General features: G+C 41.1%; 2 protein-coding genes across 2 annotated transcripts; both read left to right on the top strand.

The window, feature by feature from the left end:
• The first annotated feature begins 367 nt into the window (after nucleotides 1-367).
• LOC120026077 lies at nucleotides 368-3,609 on the top strand. Its single transcript, XM_038970869.1, has 2 exons — nucleotides 368-453; nucleotides 817-3,609. The coding sequence occupies exon 2, from the start codon at nucleotides 914-916 to the stop codon at nucleotides 2,720-2,722; it is 1,809 nt and encodes a 602-aa protein (XP_038826797.1). The 5' UTR covers nucleotides 368-453; nucleotides 817-913; the 3' UTR covers nucleotides 2,723-3,609.
• A 546-nt stretch (nucleotides 3,610-4,155) lies between these two features.
• Nucleotides 4,156-18,259, top strand: LOC120025798 (surfeit locus protein 4-like). The gene is made up of 6 exons (XM_038970459.1): nucleotides 4,156-4,360; nucleotides 9,006-9,192; nucleotides 9,563-9,639; nucleotides 9,790-9,833; nucleotides 16,614-16,800; nucleotides 17,073-18,259. Exons 1-6 carry the CDS (start codon nucleotides 4,313-4,315, stop codon nucleotides 17,337-17,339), a joined length of 810 nt encoding a protein of 269 aa, XP_038826387.1. The 5' UTR covers nucleotides 4,156-4,312; the 3' UTR covers nucleotides 17,340-18,259.
• The last annotated feature ends 1,769 nt before the right edge of the window (nucleotides 18,260-20,028 follow it).

Here is a 20,028-nt window from a genome sequence, read left to right as displayed (position 1 = left end):
TTTACATATCTTGCATTTCTCATATATATATAAACTGTATTTTATACCATCTATTGCATCCTGCCTATGCTGCTCTGTCATTGCTCATCAATATATTTATATATATATATTCTTATTCCTTTACTTAGATGTGTGTGTATTAGGTAGTTGTTGTGGAATTGTTCGATTACATGTTAGATATTGCTGCACTGTCGGAACTAGAAGCACAAGCATTTCGCTACACTCGCAATAACATCTGCTGACCATGTGTATGTGGCCCCCCCAAAAATCATTTTATTTAATTGAGAGAACGCGCAAACTTTGGATCTTGTTCTTACTACAAGGTCTTTGCTATTTAGCTTCTGTCGCACAGCGTATGACGTAGTAGCAACTGAGGAGGCATCCCTCCACATGTCGTGTGTATCTTTGCAGATCATAATTTCGAGTAAACAACCCTTAACAGATTCGATCGAGGTACGTGTGCATTTATTTGTGTAGTATATGGTTTCAAATATTCATAGCTACGTTTTCAATGCATGCTTGTTTACCTTCTAGCTAGCTTGGCTGGCCAACGTCAACAAACAACTAGGAGAGGGACCACACAAAGAAGATAGTTTAGTGCCAATTGTATTCGCATACTGCCTAGTCTAAGTGATATATTTTACGTTTTGAAATATTAATACATTTGATAAAATGTTCGTGCTTTTGCTTCGCGATGGATTCGCCTCATAGCCAGCCGTAGCTTCATGTCAGCTAACTATATGTAAAAAAAGATATGCGTGCAATGATGATGACTTATGTTGGTCTCATATGGCTATTTATTCCTTCTTGTTACAGGGGAGCCAACATAATCAGCCCCACAAATTATCTCCTAAACTGAGAACATTGACAGGACTCTTCTTTGGGTCCTTGCTCTCCACAACAGCTGTTTGCTATGGCAACTTCATCCCCAAGGTTCACGTGGTGTGATTGTCGCAAACACAAGATTCCTGTCAAAGACACCCATGAGCTGTGCCTGCACTGTCTGGGCATCCAGCATGCCAAGGAGGCTGTGCTGGAGTATGGCAAATGCTCGCACTGTGCCAAGATGGACTGGAGCACCTGCATCAACCGCCTCACTAAAGTTCAGGAGATAATGCACCGCGAGAGCCAGCAGAGGAAGCACGAGGCAGCACAGTCTGGAGTTCAGCCCAAGCCTGAGACCACTTCAGCTCCCATCAAGGAACCAAAACCGGAAGAAAATACAGTCCCCACCCTGCCCCCACATCGGCTCTCTGCTTCCACACCAGCCCATTCCTCCACCATGCCAGTGTTGTTCACCATCCTCTCCCCACCCCCAGCGCAGGCAGGGGACAATTTGAGCATCCCAAAAGGCACTTTCCTCTCACAACTTGCTATTCAGCAGTCAGCTGACTCCACACCATCCTTGAGCCAATCAGGTTCCAACATGCTGACCTCCAGCTCCTGTAAACGACACGGTTTCTCATCGTGCTGCTCCAAACGCTCCAAACGAAGCCGCGGTAGCCACAGGCGGAGACGCTCTCCCTCCTCCTCCTCTTTCTCTTCAGACTGGACCTCTGATGAAGATGATTCCTGCCCCTCTGGAAAGGGAAGGAGGTCTCAGAGGGAGTCGCGGCAAGCTGTCCGGTCAGAGAGGAGGCACGGGGAGCTGGTGGAGGTTGTTCAACAGGCCGTCCAGCTACAGTGGGCTGTTCTGGAGAAGCGCATTGAGGCTCTGGAGAGGAGAGGTGCTGAGGCTGTTGTGTCGTTCCCCACTCCAGCCCAAACTATACATCTTCACGCCTCCATCCCTCTGGCATCCACCTCGTCTCAGGAGGGCAACCAGAGAGATTTATCCTGCCCTGTCAGCGAGCAGCTGGTGACGGAATCTATGTCCGGTACCATTGTGAAGCAGGAAGAGGAGCCTTCCTCCATTTCGTTTGCCTTGAGACCTCTCAGTGATGGACACCGTGAAGGGGAGGATGCCTCTCAGTCAACTGAGGGTCCTATCTCTAAACAGGACTTACTGGAAGCTATGGAGCTTCAGAGCCTCATAGCACGTGCTGCCAAGTATCTTGGTATAGACTTTCCCAGCACACCAAACAGCCCCAGCCCACCAGACCCCACAATGGTGCCGGAGTTTGAGGACCTGGTCCAGAGCTCTTGGCCAAACCCCGCCAGCTCGAAACCGTACAGGGAGATTTTCTCTAAGATGTACAGGCTTCACGACTGCCAGTCTCCAGCCTATGACCAGATGCCCCAGGTCAACTGCTTCATGTCGGCCATCTTCCAGGCAGTAAAGCCCACAGAGAACAAGGAGGCGCCGGTGCCAGCTGAGCGATGGCGTTTCACTGAGACTCTAGTAGAGAGGATGTACCAGACTGCTGGCATGCTTGCCAAGACGGCCAACTACCTGCGCTACCTATCAGACTACCAGAGAAGGCTTCTGCTGGAGATCACTGAGGATTGTCCAGCCCAACGTTTTATGGCGGCCCTTAACGAGCTGAAGCTCATTGGCCAGTTCACCCTCCAGCTGTCCTCCCACCAGGCTGAACTGTCTGGAAGGGTCATGGCTGCTTCTGTAGCCATCCGAAGACAGGTCTGGATGGCTAAGACCAACTACACAGACTCTCTGAAAGCCACTGTGGCTGACCTTCCATTTGTGGTCAGTCACACCTTTGGGGTTAGCTCAGCCTCAGGCCCTAGCTCAACTGGAATGGTGTGCAAACAGGAACCGTTGTAAAGGCTACATTTGTTACATGTACAAAAAGTGTGAGAAGTATGAACTTTTACCTGTGCTGAATTGGGTTGAGACCACTAAATGGTTCACTTGTAGACATGTAAATAGCGAAATATTCTTTATAGTCTTATTGCACTCCAGTTCAATATACCTTTTGATAGAATGTTTTTTTTTTTTTATCTAGGAATTTTGCAACTGTTTTTGAACAAAGGTAGCATAGTATCTGTGTCTTGACTGCATTACAGTACTTTTGACTGCGTGTTTGGTAAACTTCTTCAGAGGTTATGTTGAAAGTAAGTTTCTTGTTCATTATGAGACTTATAGTACCTTCAGAAAGTATTCACACCGCTTGACTTTTTCCACATTTTGTTTTACAGCCTGAATTTTAAAATAGTTTACTTTGACATTTTGTTTCACTGGCCTACACACAATATCCCATAATGTGAAAGTGGATGTAATTATTATTTGTATTTTTTTTTACAAATTCATATAAAATGAAAGCTGAAATGTCTTGAGTCAATAAGTACTCAACCCCTTAATTATAGCAACCCTAAAAAAGTTCAGGACTAATACGTTGCATGGATTCACTCTGTGTGCAATAAGTGTTTTAACATTAGTTTTGAATGACTACCACATCTCTGTACCTCACACATACAATTATCTGTAAGGTCCCTTAGTCGAGCAGTACATTTCAAACACAGATTCAACCACAAAGACCAGCAAGGTTTTTCAATGTCTCGCAAATAAGAGCACATATTGGTAGATGGGTAAACATAACTACATGTAAATACTTTCTGAAGGCACTGTATGATAGATATCATCCATTATTGTTCTGTCCACTACCTCACTCTTCTGCAGAAGTTCTGTGATTGCATAAAAAGTATAATAAAAGTGCACAAATATTCTCCTCTGATTTTGTATTTATTGTGAAAATAGTCAATATTTTGTTAATTTTGAATAGGAAAATGTCACCTCATCTTCCGCATAGAGATTATTTGTTATCAAATAAATGTACGTCTGTAGCATGGCAGTAGTCAAATCCAATTTAATTAATCACATACACGTGTTTAGCAGACGTTTTTGCGGGTGTAGCGAAATGCTTGTGTTTCTCAATATCGAGTCACATTGAAGATTGTTTACATGTTGGTGTTTTTTGTCGTGCTGCATGTAAATTAGGAATGTTCTCATCTATAATTGTTTACATGAGCAAACCAGTAAACATGGCAAAATGACGAACCCCCTGGATAAGTATACGTGGCATACAGCGCTCCGTAGACCAATGCTGCGTTCGGGTGCTAGTCTGAACTAGGAAATGTAGACATTTTCGACTTGCTAACTAGTTGAACGCGGCACTTGTACAGCTACAACCACACAGTAATTCTGACTTTTCAGAGTTTCCTAGTTCCGACTAGTACATGAACGCTGCCAAACGAGGGGCTATCGTTGCAACGCGAAGCATTGTGGGGCAGAGGCGCATTTGTGACAGCGAAGAATTGCTCAAGTGAATATCGGAGGCAGAGGAGTTCTACATTAGCTAATATTACCTTCACGTTGATAACGTATAGCACTAAGCCTCAGTATCTACCGTTAGACATGGGGCAGGAGGAGCTCATGAGTCAAGCTGAAGACGTGGCGGACCAGGTAACTTCCTTGTTTCACAGCTAATTAGTTGTTAGCTAGCGGTACCTTACAGTCAGATTCAAAAGAAATCTGGGTTAAGTTACAGTACCTAGCTAGCTAGCCACAGCTGCTTGAGTGAGTGACTCGTTATAGTTTGATGGCTAATATTACTTGCACAACTAGCTAGCTACACGCATTATTTGCTGTAAGTAAGTTACCTAGCTACATGGTTTGCCAACTACGTTAACGTTATCACACGTTAGCTATCATCATGTAGCTAATAGCCAATGACTGCAGCAGAACAAAAGTGCACAAATGATTGTCTTGTGCTATTCCTGCTTGTTGTAGCCAGATCCATACATGCATGGTTCTGGTTGTACTGTTAGCTATCTAACGTTAGTTGCCTGCCAGCAAATATTCAAATTCATAATGTCTGGTTAGCTAATAGAACTCTGGACACATAGTAACAAACGATAGTTGACGTTAGCTTGTTAAGTTAACTAACGCTAGTTGACTGTACCTAGTTGATACATTTTGTATTGCTTGTTCTGGTGGCCTTCAAACTAATTGGTAAATCAGTGGCACTATCTCATTAATGAATCCCTCACTGCAAAATGTGTGTTTGTAAACCTCGACGCCATAGGTTTTATGGCAAGTTATTTTCTGAAAGTTCCTATTTAGTTTTAATCACAATTCCTATTTATTATTAATCACATTACCATTGTGAAATGGTACTGTGGTTGCTCAATCGTGTGTTGGGCTTACATTGCCAACAACATGGAGGGCTTTGCAGCTTACCTCTTGTAGCCAGGGCCTATTACATGTGGTTGGTTCTATTGAATTGTTCCTTCTCTTTTAGCTGAAATGCAAAGAACTATGCACATTGACTGCCCCACAGCCATGCCCCCACACTCAGTTCTTACAATGTTGTGTAATGTATAAGAAAGAACATATTATGGTCTTGTATGCCCCTACAGTAGGTCTAGCTTGTTGTCCTGTGGATGAAATTGCAATCCCCTTGAAATGATCTGGTCTATAAGGGGACAGTGTCAAGAACCCCATAGTTCAGGTTACATGTATGTGTTACCCAGTATGAAGATTACATAGAAAGTCATATAATGCAAGCCTATCATGCTGTATTTCCTTCGATAGGAAGTTACAATATTTCAAGACCGATGCTATTTCAAGACGCTCTAGCCTACAGCCTAGCTCTAACCATGTGAGCTTTTTCTGTTTACTAGGCCTGTTTGTTTTTCTTTACACAGTTGACATACTACACAGTTGACATACCCTAAGGATATACATTCAGTGAGCGTGTAACCATAGATTAGAATACAATAGGATCTCTGTGGGTGTAACCTAGTCTTGCTACTTTTGTGAACTTTTTGAATTAGCACCAGCTAATACCAAATATTTGGTTTACCACCAGGTATATGACATGCCCAAGTCCACTGTCCACCCCTTTGACATTTTAAGCATTGCTGTAAAATAACCTAAGTCTGGAAATGTACACTTCAAATTGCTATGCCATGAAACGTGGCTTAAGGTAGGCCTGCCCTACACTTTCAAAGGCACATTCTTCACTAATATGCTCTAAGAAAAACAGTTCTAGTCTAATGTAGGCTACCCCACTATGCTCCATATCTAGGCTGTCACAACACCTTCTACATCCTCTGATGTGCCGCTATGAATGGTCAAGTTTGTTCTTCATGGCTCAGTGTTCCGGGTGGGCAGATTCTGTACATTTTAGACCATTCCATTGGTCCTTAAGTGAAATCTCCACCCACCCGGGGCACCGGGCCACGCAAAACGAACTCGCCCACTGACGTGGGAGTTGTTGAACTGTGATAGGCCGCCAAGACCAGGCAGTGCTGATGTGGACTGTATGGTGGGAGGGGTTGTGGGATGATTAATGTTCTTCTGCTGTACTTACTTTAGTGGGTGGAAGATGATCAGTTTCAATGTATGGAGGGAAGCCAACATAATGGAGCTTTAGTAAATGTAGTGCAGTTTTTTGTTGTGATCTAAGTGAGCATGGGTTTATTTCACACAGTGGTTGCAAGGGTCAATAACCTGACACAGGATATATTTGGATTTGCAGAATTGAAAAGTTTGTAACGTAGTACTTTACTACATTGAGACTGACACAAATCAGTGTGCTTTTTTTCTATGAGAGCCTGTTTTAGTCCATCTTCCTAATAAATATCCCCTCTTCTTACCCCACCTCAGTCCCTGCTGAAATGCAACCAGCTGTCCTATGCTCTGTCTATTGTCCCATATTGCTTTTGGAATGCCCTTGCATGTTATCTCATATGGTTTTCAGTATTTATTTCCTTTTCCCCATTCCGGTAAAGCCAGTAGGAGGATTTGCACTCAGGCTAGAATTAATGGTGGCTGGTGCGTAGAAAACATTTCTATAGAGTTCAAAAAGGTCCTCACTCCAACCATGAAAAGGAATAACCCAATAACAATAACCCAATCAAGTCGAGACAAAAAATAATATACTTCATTTAATCCATGCTCAAGGAGTTGCTAGGGCGCGATGATCCAAGTAAAGTGCCCCCCAGGCAAAACCTCCCCTAACCTGGATGACGCTGGGCCAATTGTGTGCACTCCTATGGGACACCCGGCCACAGACGATTGTGGGACAGCCCGGGAATGAACCCGGCTCTGTAGTAACGCCTCTAGCACTCTAATGCAGTGCCTTTGACCGCTGCACCACTCGGGAGGCAATTTACATACTGTTTTACCACTCCATATGTATATACTGTATTCTAATCAAGGCTCATCCTGTATAACTACTGCAGTGTACACCTTTTCTATTCATATACTGTCTATACACACCATTATATATTCTGTACTCTGACATTGTTCGTTCTGATATTTCTTTTTATGTTTTGGATTTGTGCTAGGAACATAATTATTTCGCTGCACCTGTGATAACATCTGCAAAGTATGTACGCGATAATACCATTTTATTTGAGTTTTCACTGAACAAAAATATAAACGCAGCATGTAAAGTGTTGGTTTCATGAGCTGAAATAAAATATCCCTGAATCTTTCCATATGCACAAAAAGATTATTTCTCAAAAAAATGCACATTTATTTACATCCCTGTTAGTGAGCATTTCTCCTTTGCCAAGAAGCTGATTAAACGTCATTACACAATTTGGCAATTTGAATGAAAAAGGAAACCGCACACTGCTCTTGATAGTATCACTGATCTTTAAGTTTTTTATTAAAAAACTATTTTTTTTTATCACTGATCTTTAATAAGTTTACGTATCGGCCTCACGGCCTTCGTCAGAGCTTTTGTGTTTTTTTTTTTTTTTTTTAGCACCCTTATGTAGACCTAGCCCCACCCACATCCGTTCCACTCATGGAAAAGGGGTTGGAGGCGAAAGAAAAACATAAGTGCTACCAAATATAACAATATGCATTTCATAAATATTCGAATAAAGCGTGTAAATAAGACGTATTAAACACGTCTGTAAAACCACAATGCGGACATAGCAAGTTTTCATTAATCATTGGGTACATCGTACGAAAAACAGAGTAATCTTAAATAGGGACATAATTCATGTTCAACTTCATAACATTACATAGGAATTTCATTAAGTCCTTTAAGAAATAATGTCTGGAGGGTGAAAATCCCAAAACATTCACTTTTACTCAGAGTATTATTAATATCACCTCCCCTGTCTGATATCTTAACTTTCTCTATGCCACAAAATCTAAAGGTAGAAATGTCATGCTTTAAGTCATTAAAATGTACTGCGACTGGATAATCCCTGTCGTTTCTCCTGATTGAATTTATGTACACTAATTCTCTGTTTGAGAGAACGGGAGGTTTTTACCGACATAGCAGAGCCCACATGGACATTTAATAATGTAAATAACATGGGTGGTGGAACACGTAATAATTGAATAACATGGATTTCTAAATTTATTTTGCGACCCACGCGACGTGTCTGGTCTAGAAACCTAGTGCGCATCTCTGCTGCTTTTTCTAGATAATCCTCTGTGGCGTGTCTGAAACTGGCTTCTAGGAGGTCCTCTTTAATGGCTCAGGATGTTTCTTTTCTATACAGGGTTCCATTTGATTTCTCAATCCACATATCGAGGTAATGAACAGTTGAGTGTCACATTCAATAGTTAATTTGAGATTGGGGTCAATGTCATTGAATAGTGCCATTAAAATCTGACAGCTCGATGGCAATTTGAATGCACAGAAATACCGTGACACAATTCTGAGGCCCATTGTGAGGCTTACTGTGTCCAACAGATATCTGTATTCCCAGTCATGTGAAATTCATAGATTAGGGCCTAATGAATTTATTTCAATTGACTGATTTCCTTATTTAACTCAGTAAAATCTTTGAAATTATTGCATATTGGGTTTTTATATTTTTGGTCAGTATAGATGGATACAATACTCAGTACAAATCTGAGAGGGCGGGGCAGGGGCACTGCTGGTGCGTCTACACAACATTACAAAAAATACACAAGGTCCAATTCCTAATTTAGACCTTGGGGGTGTAGCGTTTTTAAAAGGAAGATCCATGTCCTCATTCACCCTATTTTACTGTCAATGCTAGTGCCTGCTGAAATGTCCTTGTAGTCTATCCCAAATGTAGGGTTAAATGTCCCTTTCTCTCTCTCGCAGTTCTTGCGAGTGACTAAGCAGTACCTGCCTCACCTGGCTCGGCTGTGTCTAATCAGCACCTTTCTGGAGGACGGCATACGCATGTGGTTCCAGTGGAATGAGCAGAAGGACTACATTGAGGCCACGTGGGGCTGCGGCTACTTCCTGGCCACCTGCTTCGTACTGCTCAACCTCACAGGACAGCTTGGTGAGCAAGGCTGGGATCATCAGCTTGTTTGTCATCAATGTTTTTATCTTTACAATCTGCATGGGTCCAGATAGGATCCATCCATGCATGGATTGAAAAAGCTTGCTCAGTAAGTCTCTCAAGTGCCTTTTAGCCCAGGAGTAAGGTTAATCTGGGTTCGTGCCAAAACCCCACGATCATTCATTTACTATTGACTAATTTGAGTCAGTGTGGTGTGGTCCGTGAATGATGACCCATACTGTCTTTGAAGGCTGGGGAAAGATGTGGGGGTTGAAATAAGTGTGAATGCCACCCTTTTTGGGGAAGATGGGGAACAGACTGTTGTGCCGGTTCGATCCTAGCTGTCCATCATTCTTTTTCTCTCCAACAGGTGGCTGTGTCCTTATCCTCAGTAGACATTTTGTACAGTATGCCTGCTTTGGATTATTTGGAATCATAGCTTTACAGGTGAGGAAATATCTAATATATTGGTATTGCAATGCACCCCTGTGATTTTGGGCTGACAGAACTCAAATGGTTGACAGCCTGACACTGGCTATGTTCATGAATTTCTGGCTGTGTAATATTTCATGCTGAATTTATTTTTATTTTCTCTAGACGGTTGCATACAGTATTTTATGGGATATAAAATTTCTGATGAGGTAGGTCTCCCATTTTTAAGTTTATGAATAAGATGTTTACATATTAAATTGAAAACATACATTTGACATAAGTTTCTTTTCCATTACTTTACCAATTACACTCACCGGCCAGTTTTATTAGGTACAGGGTTAGGGTTTAGTACTGGGTCAGACCCACATTTGCCTCCAGAACAGCCAGAATTTTTCAAGGGCATGGATTATACAAGTCGGAAACGTTCCACATGGATGTTGGTCCATGCTGAAGCGATGGCATCACGCAGTTGCTGCAGATTGGATGGTGGTATGCCACCGCCACCAACCTGTACCTTTGAAACTAGGCAAGACGGGTCCATGGAATTTTGTGCTGCTTCTGCCAACTCCTGACTGCCATCAGCGTGATGCAACAGGAACCGGGATTCGTCTGACAACGCAATGTTTTTCCACTCCTCAATTCTCCCGTGTTGGCGATCACGTGCCCACTAGAACCACTTTTTTTTTTTTTTTTTTTTTTTTTTGGGGGGTGGATCAGCTTAATATTGCGGAAAGAATGTTGCTTCCAATGTAATTGTCTGCATCATTTCCAATCCCCCATATTTTTTTGGGTAAATATATATATCCATTCACGTATGCATACATATACACATATATACATACACATACCTACATAGACATACATACTTTTTTTTAAAGAGTATACCTTTATTATTATTCCCCGCAAACCCTACCACCGATCCCCCAATTGGAGTAAACTGATAAACATTTCTGTTTTTACCTTCAATTTATACATCTTGTACACAGTCTACTTTATAATAGTTCTCTCTTGTTTGTTCTTAGTCCTTCCTCTATTTCTGTTGTCCATCCAGTTTGATTTCCACTTGTAACTGTGCTATTTCACAATAGCTCCGCACCTATACACATTTCACAGATCCCGTATGCCCTACATTGTTTATCTTGTTATTAGTCCCACCCTTCAGCTCCACTCAACCTTTCCCATCTATCTTCCAACATCATCCATTTCGGATTTTTATTTGCCATATATTTTTCAACTGTGCTGTGATGCTTCACAAAAGATTTGAATCTTCCTATTCTCATAGCTTCCACGGATTGTAAATTAAAAATAAACATTTTTGCTAAAATAATTATTATATTATTGATTGATTGACTATGGCTTTTCAAATCCCCCAGTATTGCTATCTGTAGCGTTAGTTCTACGCAAATGTTGCAATTCTTCAACCATTCCTGGACCTGTGACCAAAAACGAGCTACATGCGGACAATACCAAAATAAATGGTCTAATGACTCTGCCTCCTCACAGCAGAATCTACAGAGCTGGGAAGATTGTATCCCCCATATATATAACATTCTATTAGTTGCAAGAATTTTGTACAATAATTTAAATTGAAAAATTCGAAGTTTTGAATCCGGCGTTGTTTTGCGTATCAATTCATAAACCATGTGCCATGGAATGGGTACATCGAAAATCTCTTCCCAACTATTTTGCAATTTATATGGCACAGCTGTCAGTTTTTTGGTCCTTAAATGAAATTGGTATATGTTTTTATTTATCACACTTTTCTTTAACCATTTATGTTCTTTAATATAAGGCCGACATACAAGTTCCTTACTTTTATCCCCTTCCACCTGCCTCTTCCATTTTTGTGGTAATGCTGCAATTAATTGGTTGTAATTTTGGGTAGAGCAGACATTTCCATATGTCTGTGTTAGCTGCATGTGTGACATTACTCCACCAGTCCTATTTATGATATCATTCACAAAAATTATACCTTTTTTAAACATTTCTTCGATAAATACAGTTTTTTTATCAATTACTATATTTGAATTTAACCACAAGATTTGTTGTACTATTTGTTCCGTCCTTTCAGGTGGATTAAACTGAAATTGCAACCAACTTTCTAAGGCTTGTTTAAAAAATAAGGATATTTTGGAGATTATTTCCTTTTCAAGCAACCGAAAGTGAGCAGGTGTAATCTGAATAAAGGGAAAAAGGCCCTTCTTGAACATAGGATGAGACATTCGTACCAATCTACTAGAGAACCAGTTTGGATTTAAGTATAACTTTTGTATGACTGATGCCTTTAGTGAGAGGTCTAATGCTTTAATATTTAATAATTTCTGCCCTCCGAATTCATATTCGTTATATAAATAGGCCCTTTTAATTTTATCTGGCTTGCCGTTCCAAATAAAATTGAATATTTTTTGTTCATATAATTTAAAAAGCAGGTCACTAGGTGTAGGCAAAACCATAAGCAAATAGGTAAACTGTGATATGATTAAAGAGTTAATCAGGGTGATTTTCCCACAAATAGACAGGTATTTTCCTTTCCATGGTAGCAAGATCTTATCTATTTTTGCTAACTTTCTATAAAAATTTATTGGAGTGAGATCATTTCTTTCTTTTGGGATTTGTATACCGAGTATGTCCACATCACCGTCAGACCATTTAATTGGTAAACTACATGGCAATGTAAAATGTGTATTTTTTTAGTGATCCAATACGTAATATGGTACATTTATCATAATTTGGTTTTAATCCAGAGAGGATAGCAAATGTATCTAGATCCTCTAAGAGGCCGTGGAGAGATTCTAGTTGTGGTTTTAAAAGAAAACATGAATCATCAGCGTACAATGACACCTTAGTTTTTAGGCCCTGGATTTCTAATCCCTTAATATTAATGTTTGATCTAATTTTAACAGCTAACATTTCGATGGCAATAATAAATAGATATGCCGATAGTGGACAACCTTGTTTTACTCCTCTAGATAGTTTAAAACTTTCTGAGATGTAGCCATTATTTACTATTTTACACCTAGGGTTACTATACATAATTTTTACCCATTTTATAAGAGATTCCCCAAAATTGAAATATTCTAGGCATTTATATATAAACTCCAGTCGTACTTTATCAAAAGCCTTTTCAAAATCAGCTATGAAAACCAGGCCTGGTGTCCCCGATATTTCATAGTGTTCTATTGTTTCCAGTACTTGCCTTATATTATCTCCAATGTATCGTCCATGTAAAAAAACCTGTCTGATTAGGATGAATAATATCTGACAACTTTTTTTATTCTATGCGCCAAGCATTTTGCTAGGATTTTTGCATCACAACACTGAAGTGTAAGAGGTCTCCAATTTTTTAAATGGACTGGATCTTTATATATACCACTTGGGTCCTGTTTCAGTAATAATGATATCACACCTTCTTGTTGCGTGTCTGATAATCCATCATTTATATAGGAGTGGTTAAAACAAGCTAATAATGGTCCTTTGAGTATATCAAAAAAATGTTTATACTTCCACTGGTATGCCATCCAGTCCTGGAGTTTTCCCATCCTTAAAGGCCCCAATTGCATCAAGTAGTTCCTCCTCTGTAATTAGGCCTTCACATGAGTCTTTCTGTACAGATGTTAATTTTACATTATTATTAGGGAAAAAATCCATACAATTAGTTTCAGTTAGTGGAGATGGAGGAGCCTGAAACGAAAATATATTCTTAAAGTACTTTACTTCCTCTTTCAAAATATCATTTGGTGAATCATGCGTGACTCCATCATTTGTAACAAGTTTTAATACGTTTTTTTTGGTAGCATTTCTATATTGAAGATTGAAAAAGAATTTGGTGCATTGTTCCCCATATTCCATCCAGTTCGCTTTATTTTTATAATATATTACACTGGATCTTTCTTGAATAAGTTCCTCCATTTCTTTTTGTTTTTCCTCTAACTTATTCTGTGCCTCTATGGTACCGTTTTTATTGTTATCTAACTGTACTGTTAGTCCTTCAATTTCCTTTGTTAATATGGACTCTTTTGATCGAAATTGCTTTTGTTTTATAGATGAGTACTGAATTGCATGGCCTCTAAAGGCACACTTAAAAGTGTCCCATACAATATGGGGATCTGCTGTACCTATGTTATGTCTAAAAAAGTCAGTTATAAATTCTTCTGTCCTAGTTCTAAACAATTTATCATCTAGTAGGCTTTGATTAAATTTCCAATATCCTCGCCCACGTGGAAATTCTGTAAGAGTAATATATATGCCAATTATGTGATGGTCCGACCGCATTCTGTCCCCTATCAAACACTTTTTAACTTTTGGTGCCAGAGAGAATGATATAAGAAAGTAGTCAAGGCGACTAGCTTGATTAAGCCTCCGCCATGTATATCTCACTAGGTCAGGGTATTTAAGTCTCCATATATCCACTAATTCCAATATATCCATGACATTCCTGATTTCCTTAAGTGCCTGAGGGTGATAGTTTGTAGTGTGATTTCCTTTCCGGTCCATAGAGGTATTTAAGACCGTATTAAAATCTCCCACTATAATAATAGAGTCTAGTGTTGCTTGTAGAGTTGATACATTCTTATATATATTGTCAAAGAAGCTTGGATCATCATTATTCGGACCGTATAGGTTAATAAGCCATATGTTTATTGTCCAATAACATATTTAAAATAATCCATCTACCTTGAGGATCTGTTTGGACAAGTTGCACATTTGGATCAAAGTTATTATTAATTAAAACCATCACCCCTTTTGAATTTCTTTGCCCATGGGAGAAATATATTTCGCCCCCCCCAGTTCTTTTTCCACAAAACTTCATCTAAAACTGTCAAATGGGTTTCCTGTAAACAGTAGATATTATAATCCTTCTCTTTTAGCCAGGTAAATACTGATCGTCTTTTCTTATTATCTGCTAAGCCATTACAATTGTAACTGGCTATACTTATTTCACCACTTACCATAATGAGACACACCTTTCAATTATTTTTATCAAAATATATGTTTGTAAACGTCCTATTAAAAAGTAACATAATGATTGAGTTTCTATATAGTTGTACCATGACATTTGCATCTCCACTAAGCAAACCTCCAATTGGTCCCCACTATTCCACCCGCCAAAAGCCCCCATCTCGAGTTGGGTTGTCATCCCAATGCCCGGCAGACCACCCCCGACCCCCCGCATCGCACAGCCCCGGACCGACTGGGATCCTTCCTTCGAAAAGTGCACACAGCGCCATCCACCGAACCGAAGCAGATCCATTGCCAAATGCATTTCCATCGCCCTCACCTCGATTTTTATTACATATTGCTGTGAATCATCCTCTATAGTCCCTAACATCTTTTACTTCTTCCTTCGCAACAGTTGTGGGATACACACATACACCCACACACATTCAGCCCTTACCCCCACACAACCATAAGCTCACCCTCTCAACAATTGCACCATCCCAGAGCCCAACTCAAGATGGGTCATGATTTACAAATGTACTTGCAGTTGCAGCTGCATGAGAAGGCCTGCAAGACCGCGCAAAAAATGAGCATAAATGTAGAGATTTATTTACCATTGTCACATCCTAGATGGAGGTCAAATGTACACCTTCTTCCTGAAACACCCACAATACGGTCATCCATTTTGACCATGTTCCCAAGCATCTCCATGCAGTCCGATTGGTTTCGTGCCACCAGGGCCACAATAATATACCCCCTCTCTGAATGTCCGAGTGTGACTGCAGCTAGTGTTGCCAGCACTGCCACTGCCTGGGTGGGGGCACCCCACCGGAATCCCCACCGGCTAGGTACAAGGTCGTCAAGGTTCTCATTAGCAGCTTTGAGAATTTCCTTGTTTATTATGCTCTCCCTTTAGGGGGCTTTGGCTTTGCAGGACCAACCCTGCCAAGCAGGCTCAGAATCTTGAGGGGGCAGTGCTGCTCTTGGTCCCTGACCTCATTTTGGCTGCATACAGACCGCTTACAGCATGCACATAAAACAGTTAGGGACTTCTCCTTAGTATCTGGGCCATTCATGTGGGTGTCTAGGGTATAGGGCCATGGACCGTACCATTAAAATAGGATAATAAATAATTAGATATAATTTATTTTAAAAATGTAGTTCCCCATGATAGGACAATAAATAAATAAGACGTATAATTCATTATAAAAGTATATCCATCATCTGAACAACATTGAAAGCCCTCTCATACCCGGCCCACAGCAATACACTGGCTCTGGGATATGCAACTATTTCATTACTCACTCACTCAACTTTCCAAACATAACAAATAAAAATAAACACACACCACACCATCCACACATACTGTGCCTTCTGTTTACTTAGTTCTAGAACCACTTGGTTTTTTAGCTGATAGGAGTGGAACCCGGTGTGGTCATCTGCTGCAATAGCCCAGCCGTGACAAGGATCGACGAGTTGTGCTTTCCGAGATGCCGTTCTGCACACCACTGTTGTACTGAGCCGTTAATAGCCTGTTTATGGCCCGCCTGTTAGCTTGCACGATTCTTACAATTCTCCTTCAATCTCTCTCATCAACAAGCTGTTTTTGCCCACAGGACTGCTGTTGACTGGATGTTTTTGGTGTGACGCACCATTCTCGGGAAACCCTAGACACTGTCATGTGTGAAAAGCCCAGGAGGGGGGTCCGTTTCTGAGATACTGGATCTGGCGTGCCTGGCACCGCCAATCATACCATGCTCAAAGTCGCTTAGGTCACTTGTTTTGCTCATTCTAACGTTCCATCGAACAGTAACTGGATGCCTGTCTGCATTATATAGCAAGCCATGGTCACGCGACTCACTGTAGGAGCGATGCATTTTCATGAACAGGTTGATGTACCTAATAAACTGGCCATTGAGTGTATATGAGTGTTTAAGTGTCTTAACCTTGGGTACATTTTCCTGTCTGTCCCACTAATTCTATAATCCTTTATGTTGAACTATGGATCCTCTTACACCCTGTCCCTTCCTTCCCTCACTCTCCTCTCTCAGGAACCTTGCCCTGGGCGGTGGACTCCTGCTGTTACTAGCGGAGTCGCGTTCAGAAGGGAAGAGCATGTTCGCTGGTGTACCCTCCATGGGAGAGAGCTCGCCAAAGCAGTACATGCAGCTGGGAGGGAGAGTCCTGCTGGTGCTCATGTTCATGACCCTGCTGCACTTTGACCCCAGCTTCTTCTCGGTGAGTAGACCACACCACCTTGCATCTATGGTGCCACTCAGGAGGGACTATAGGTAGAGGGGGAAGAAGCAGTATTATGCATTTTCTCATAAGTATGCAGAGATCAAACTGAGTTTGCATTTGGGGTGTTTCTTTGAAGATTATGCACAGTTATCTTAGGCTGTCAAATATCTAAAAACCATACTAAGTGCTGCATTCATTTAGGTAGGTTCTGGTGTACAGTAGCATTGGTGGTTCAGACTTCTAACCCATGTGTCCCTCCACTCACCCAGATCCTCCAGAACATGGTGGGCACGGCCCTCATCATCCTGGTAGCCATCGGCTTCAAGACCAAGCTGGCAGCCCTGACCCTGGTAATATGGCTGCTGGCCATCAACATCTACTTCAACGCCTTCTGGGCGGTGCCCGCCTACAAGCCCATGCACGACTTCCTCAAGTACGACTTCTTCCAGACCACGTCTGTCATCGGAGGGCTGCTGTTGGTCGTAGCACTGGGGCCCGGCGGGGTGTCCATGGATGAGAAGAAGAAGGAGTGGTAGGGAGAGGGGATACACATTTTTCTGGCCAACCACATCCACAGCAACCTCCCCCCTCCGCCACTCTCTCGTCCTTTCTTTTCTTTTTTCACATTTTGTTTTCCAGCTGCTGTTTTGAGTTCAATATGGTTTATACTGGATTTTTTTATACACCTATTTATGTTGGCTTTATTTTGTGGCAAGAAAAAAAAACAGCTGATTATGAATAAATTGTCGAAGTGTAAGGTAACTAATGAGTTACAGGTGGAGTTTAAAAAAAGTTGTTGCAGAAGGTATGAATATCCCAATGTATTTATGGATGTTACCATAACCTTTCAGAAATAACCTGTTTTTTGGGAAGCCAAAAACAGGCGAAGTGGTAAAGGTGTATCATCAGTTTGATTGCCAATGAAAACACCAATCTTTTCCTGCTTGGATGTTGGACTATCTATGACTTGCTCATCATATCAATCCTGAGACCACAGGCACTGAATACGATACAATTCTCCCTCACTCTAGGTTGCCATCTTCCCCTCGGGATGAATTGCGGGGGGGTGTGCATTGTATACTACTATTCAAAATGGTGGATTGGAGTGTGCTTGGTTTAATATTGAAACACAATTGCTAGCACCTGAAATCTTTTTGGGCACTTTGTACTGTATGTCTTGCGCAAAGGCCTAGTAAAAACTAGTAACTGTATTTTAACAGGGCAATAGGGGGAGCTCAACATTTTGTAAAACACCATATTCTACAATCTAGAGAAGCAAGTAGAACTGGACAGTCCGTGATCACCCGACATTGTATTTGCTCATGTTTATGTTCTGTACTGTTTAAGAAAAGAGAACTATTAAGTATTGATTTTCAGAAGTTTATATTGTATTTTTGAGTATTTGTTGTTTTTACGAGATCATGGCGAAGAAATAAAAATATGTTTGCTCTCAAAATGGGTCTGTTTGTGTTTATAATTTAGATGGATTTAGTTTAAAAACCCTGGACTAATTAATTTAAACTATGGTTTGGGACCCTAAGTGGTGGGTCGCGAGTTGAGTAAACATTTATAATCACACACTCTTCTTAATTTGGGTCGTTCGAGGACAGTACATTTCTCATTTGCGTCTCTAGTTGAAAAAGCTTAGAACCTCCTGAATTAGTCTAATCTCTGGCTAAACTCACAATTAGGGTGGGACTTCTTCCCTTTCTGCTGCTCCCATTCGTTGACACTCCAAAGGCAAAGTCACGTTTTCATTGGCTGTTGGTGCACACGAATTTTGACAAATCAAGTGCCAAATACATTTGCATACGCGTTCGGTTCAACGTAGTTGAGAAAGGATTTGAGAGATAGACCTCGTCATTTTCCTAGTCAAGATTTTAGAACGGTAAATAAACAGTAAAATGTCACTATTTTACATTATGTATTGGTCATGTAAAATTTAACGTTACATTGGGTCGCTGTCAAACATCGAAGAGATAGCTAAGGATCACATCGTGACTGCTGCAGATTGAGAAATCCATGGCATCTAGCTAAATTACGTGCTACTGAAGGCAAGTACCCCTGACTGCAGTGTGCAGTTCGGGGCGGGGCTCAATGTGGGCAGAGTCAAACGTTTGACTCCGCCCACCGTTTTTTTTTTGTCCATCTGAGGTTTGACAGTCACACGCTTAATACAAAACACACACGTTTAATACAAACGTATTTCATTTTTGAAGACCGTAAGAAACATTATATAAAGTGGTACCAGCACGTGTTGTAATTTTTTTTTGCTTCATGCTATATTTGAGACAAGCTACTGATATTGTTGCAGTGAACAACAGACTTGTTATGTATGTCATGTACTGTTAAAATTGTGTTGATAAATGTTAACTTTAATATTATTTAATTGAGCTTATATATACAGTTACTACCTATCCTGATGTATAATGCTATTTACTTTCCTCATGAGAATGGAGACAGACTATACCATATAGACATACTGACAAGATGAATGTGCTTTAAACTCAGCAACAACAAAAAACGTCCTCACTGTCAACTGTGTTTATTTTCAGCAAACTTAACGTGTAAATATTTGTATGAACGTTACAAGATTCAACAACTGAGACCTAAACTGAACAAGTTCCACAGACATGTGACTAAAATAAATGGAATAATGTGTCCCTGAACAAAGGGGGGTCAAAAGTAACAGTCAGTATCTGGTGTGGCCACCAGCTGCATTAAGTACTGCAGTCATCTCCTCATGGACTGCACCAGATTTGCCAGTTCTTGCTGTCAGATTGTTACCACATTCTTCCACCAAGGCACCTGCAAGTTCCCGGCCATTTCTGGGGGGGATGGCCCTAGCCATCACCCTCCGATCCAACAGGCCCCAGACGTGCTCAATCGGATTGAGATCCGGGCTCTTCGCTGGCCATGGCAGAACACTGACATACCTGTCTTGCAGGAAATCATGCACAGAACGAGCAGTATGGCTGGTGGCATTGTCATGCTGGAGGGTCATGTCAGGATGAGCCTGCAGGAAGGGTACCACATGAGGGAGGAGGATATCTTCCCTGTAACGCACAGCGTTGAGATTGTAAGCAATGACAACATGCTCAGTCCGATGATGCTCTGACACACTGCCCCAGACCATGACGGACCCTCCACCTCCAAATCGATCCTCCTTCAGAGTACAGGCCTCGGTGTAACGCTCATTCCTTCGACGATAAATGCGAATCCGAC

This window comes from Salvelinus namaycush, chromosome 31 (genome assembly GCF_016432855.1).
Source record: "Salvelinus namaycush isolate Seneca chromosome 31, SaNama_1.0, whole genome shotgun sequence".
Taxonomy (NCBI): domain Eukaryota; kingdom Metazoa; phylum Chordata; class Actinopteri; order Salmoniformes; family Salmonidae; genus Salvelinus; species Salvelinus namaycush.
Note: the sequence above shows the minus strand (reverse complement) of the source record. Positions and strands in the feature narration are given on the sequence as shown.

Coding starts and splice junctions, on each gene's coding strand:
- LOC120025798 (XM_038970459.1), top strand. CDS start 4,313: ATGGGGCAGGAGGAGCTCATGAGTCAAGCTGAAGACGTGGCGGACCAG. Junction 9,834..16,613: donor GATATAAAATTTCTGATGAG/GTAGGTCTCCCA, acceptor CTCCTCTCTCAG/GAACCTTGCCCTGGGCGGTG. Junction 16,801..17,072: donor TTGACCCCAGCTTCTTCTCG/GTGAGTAGACCA, acceptor CCACTCACCCAG/ATCCTCCAGAACATGGTGGG.
- LOC120026077 (XM_038970869.1), top strand. CDS start 914: ATGGCAACTTCATCCCCAAGGTTCACGTGGTGTGATTGTCGCAAACAC.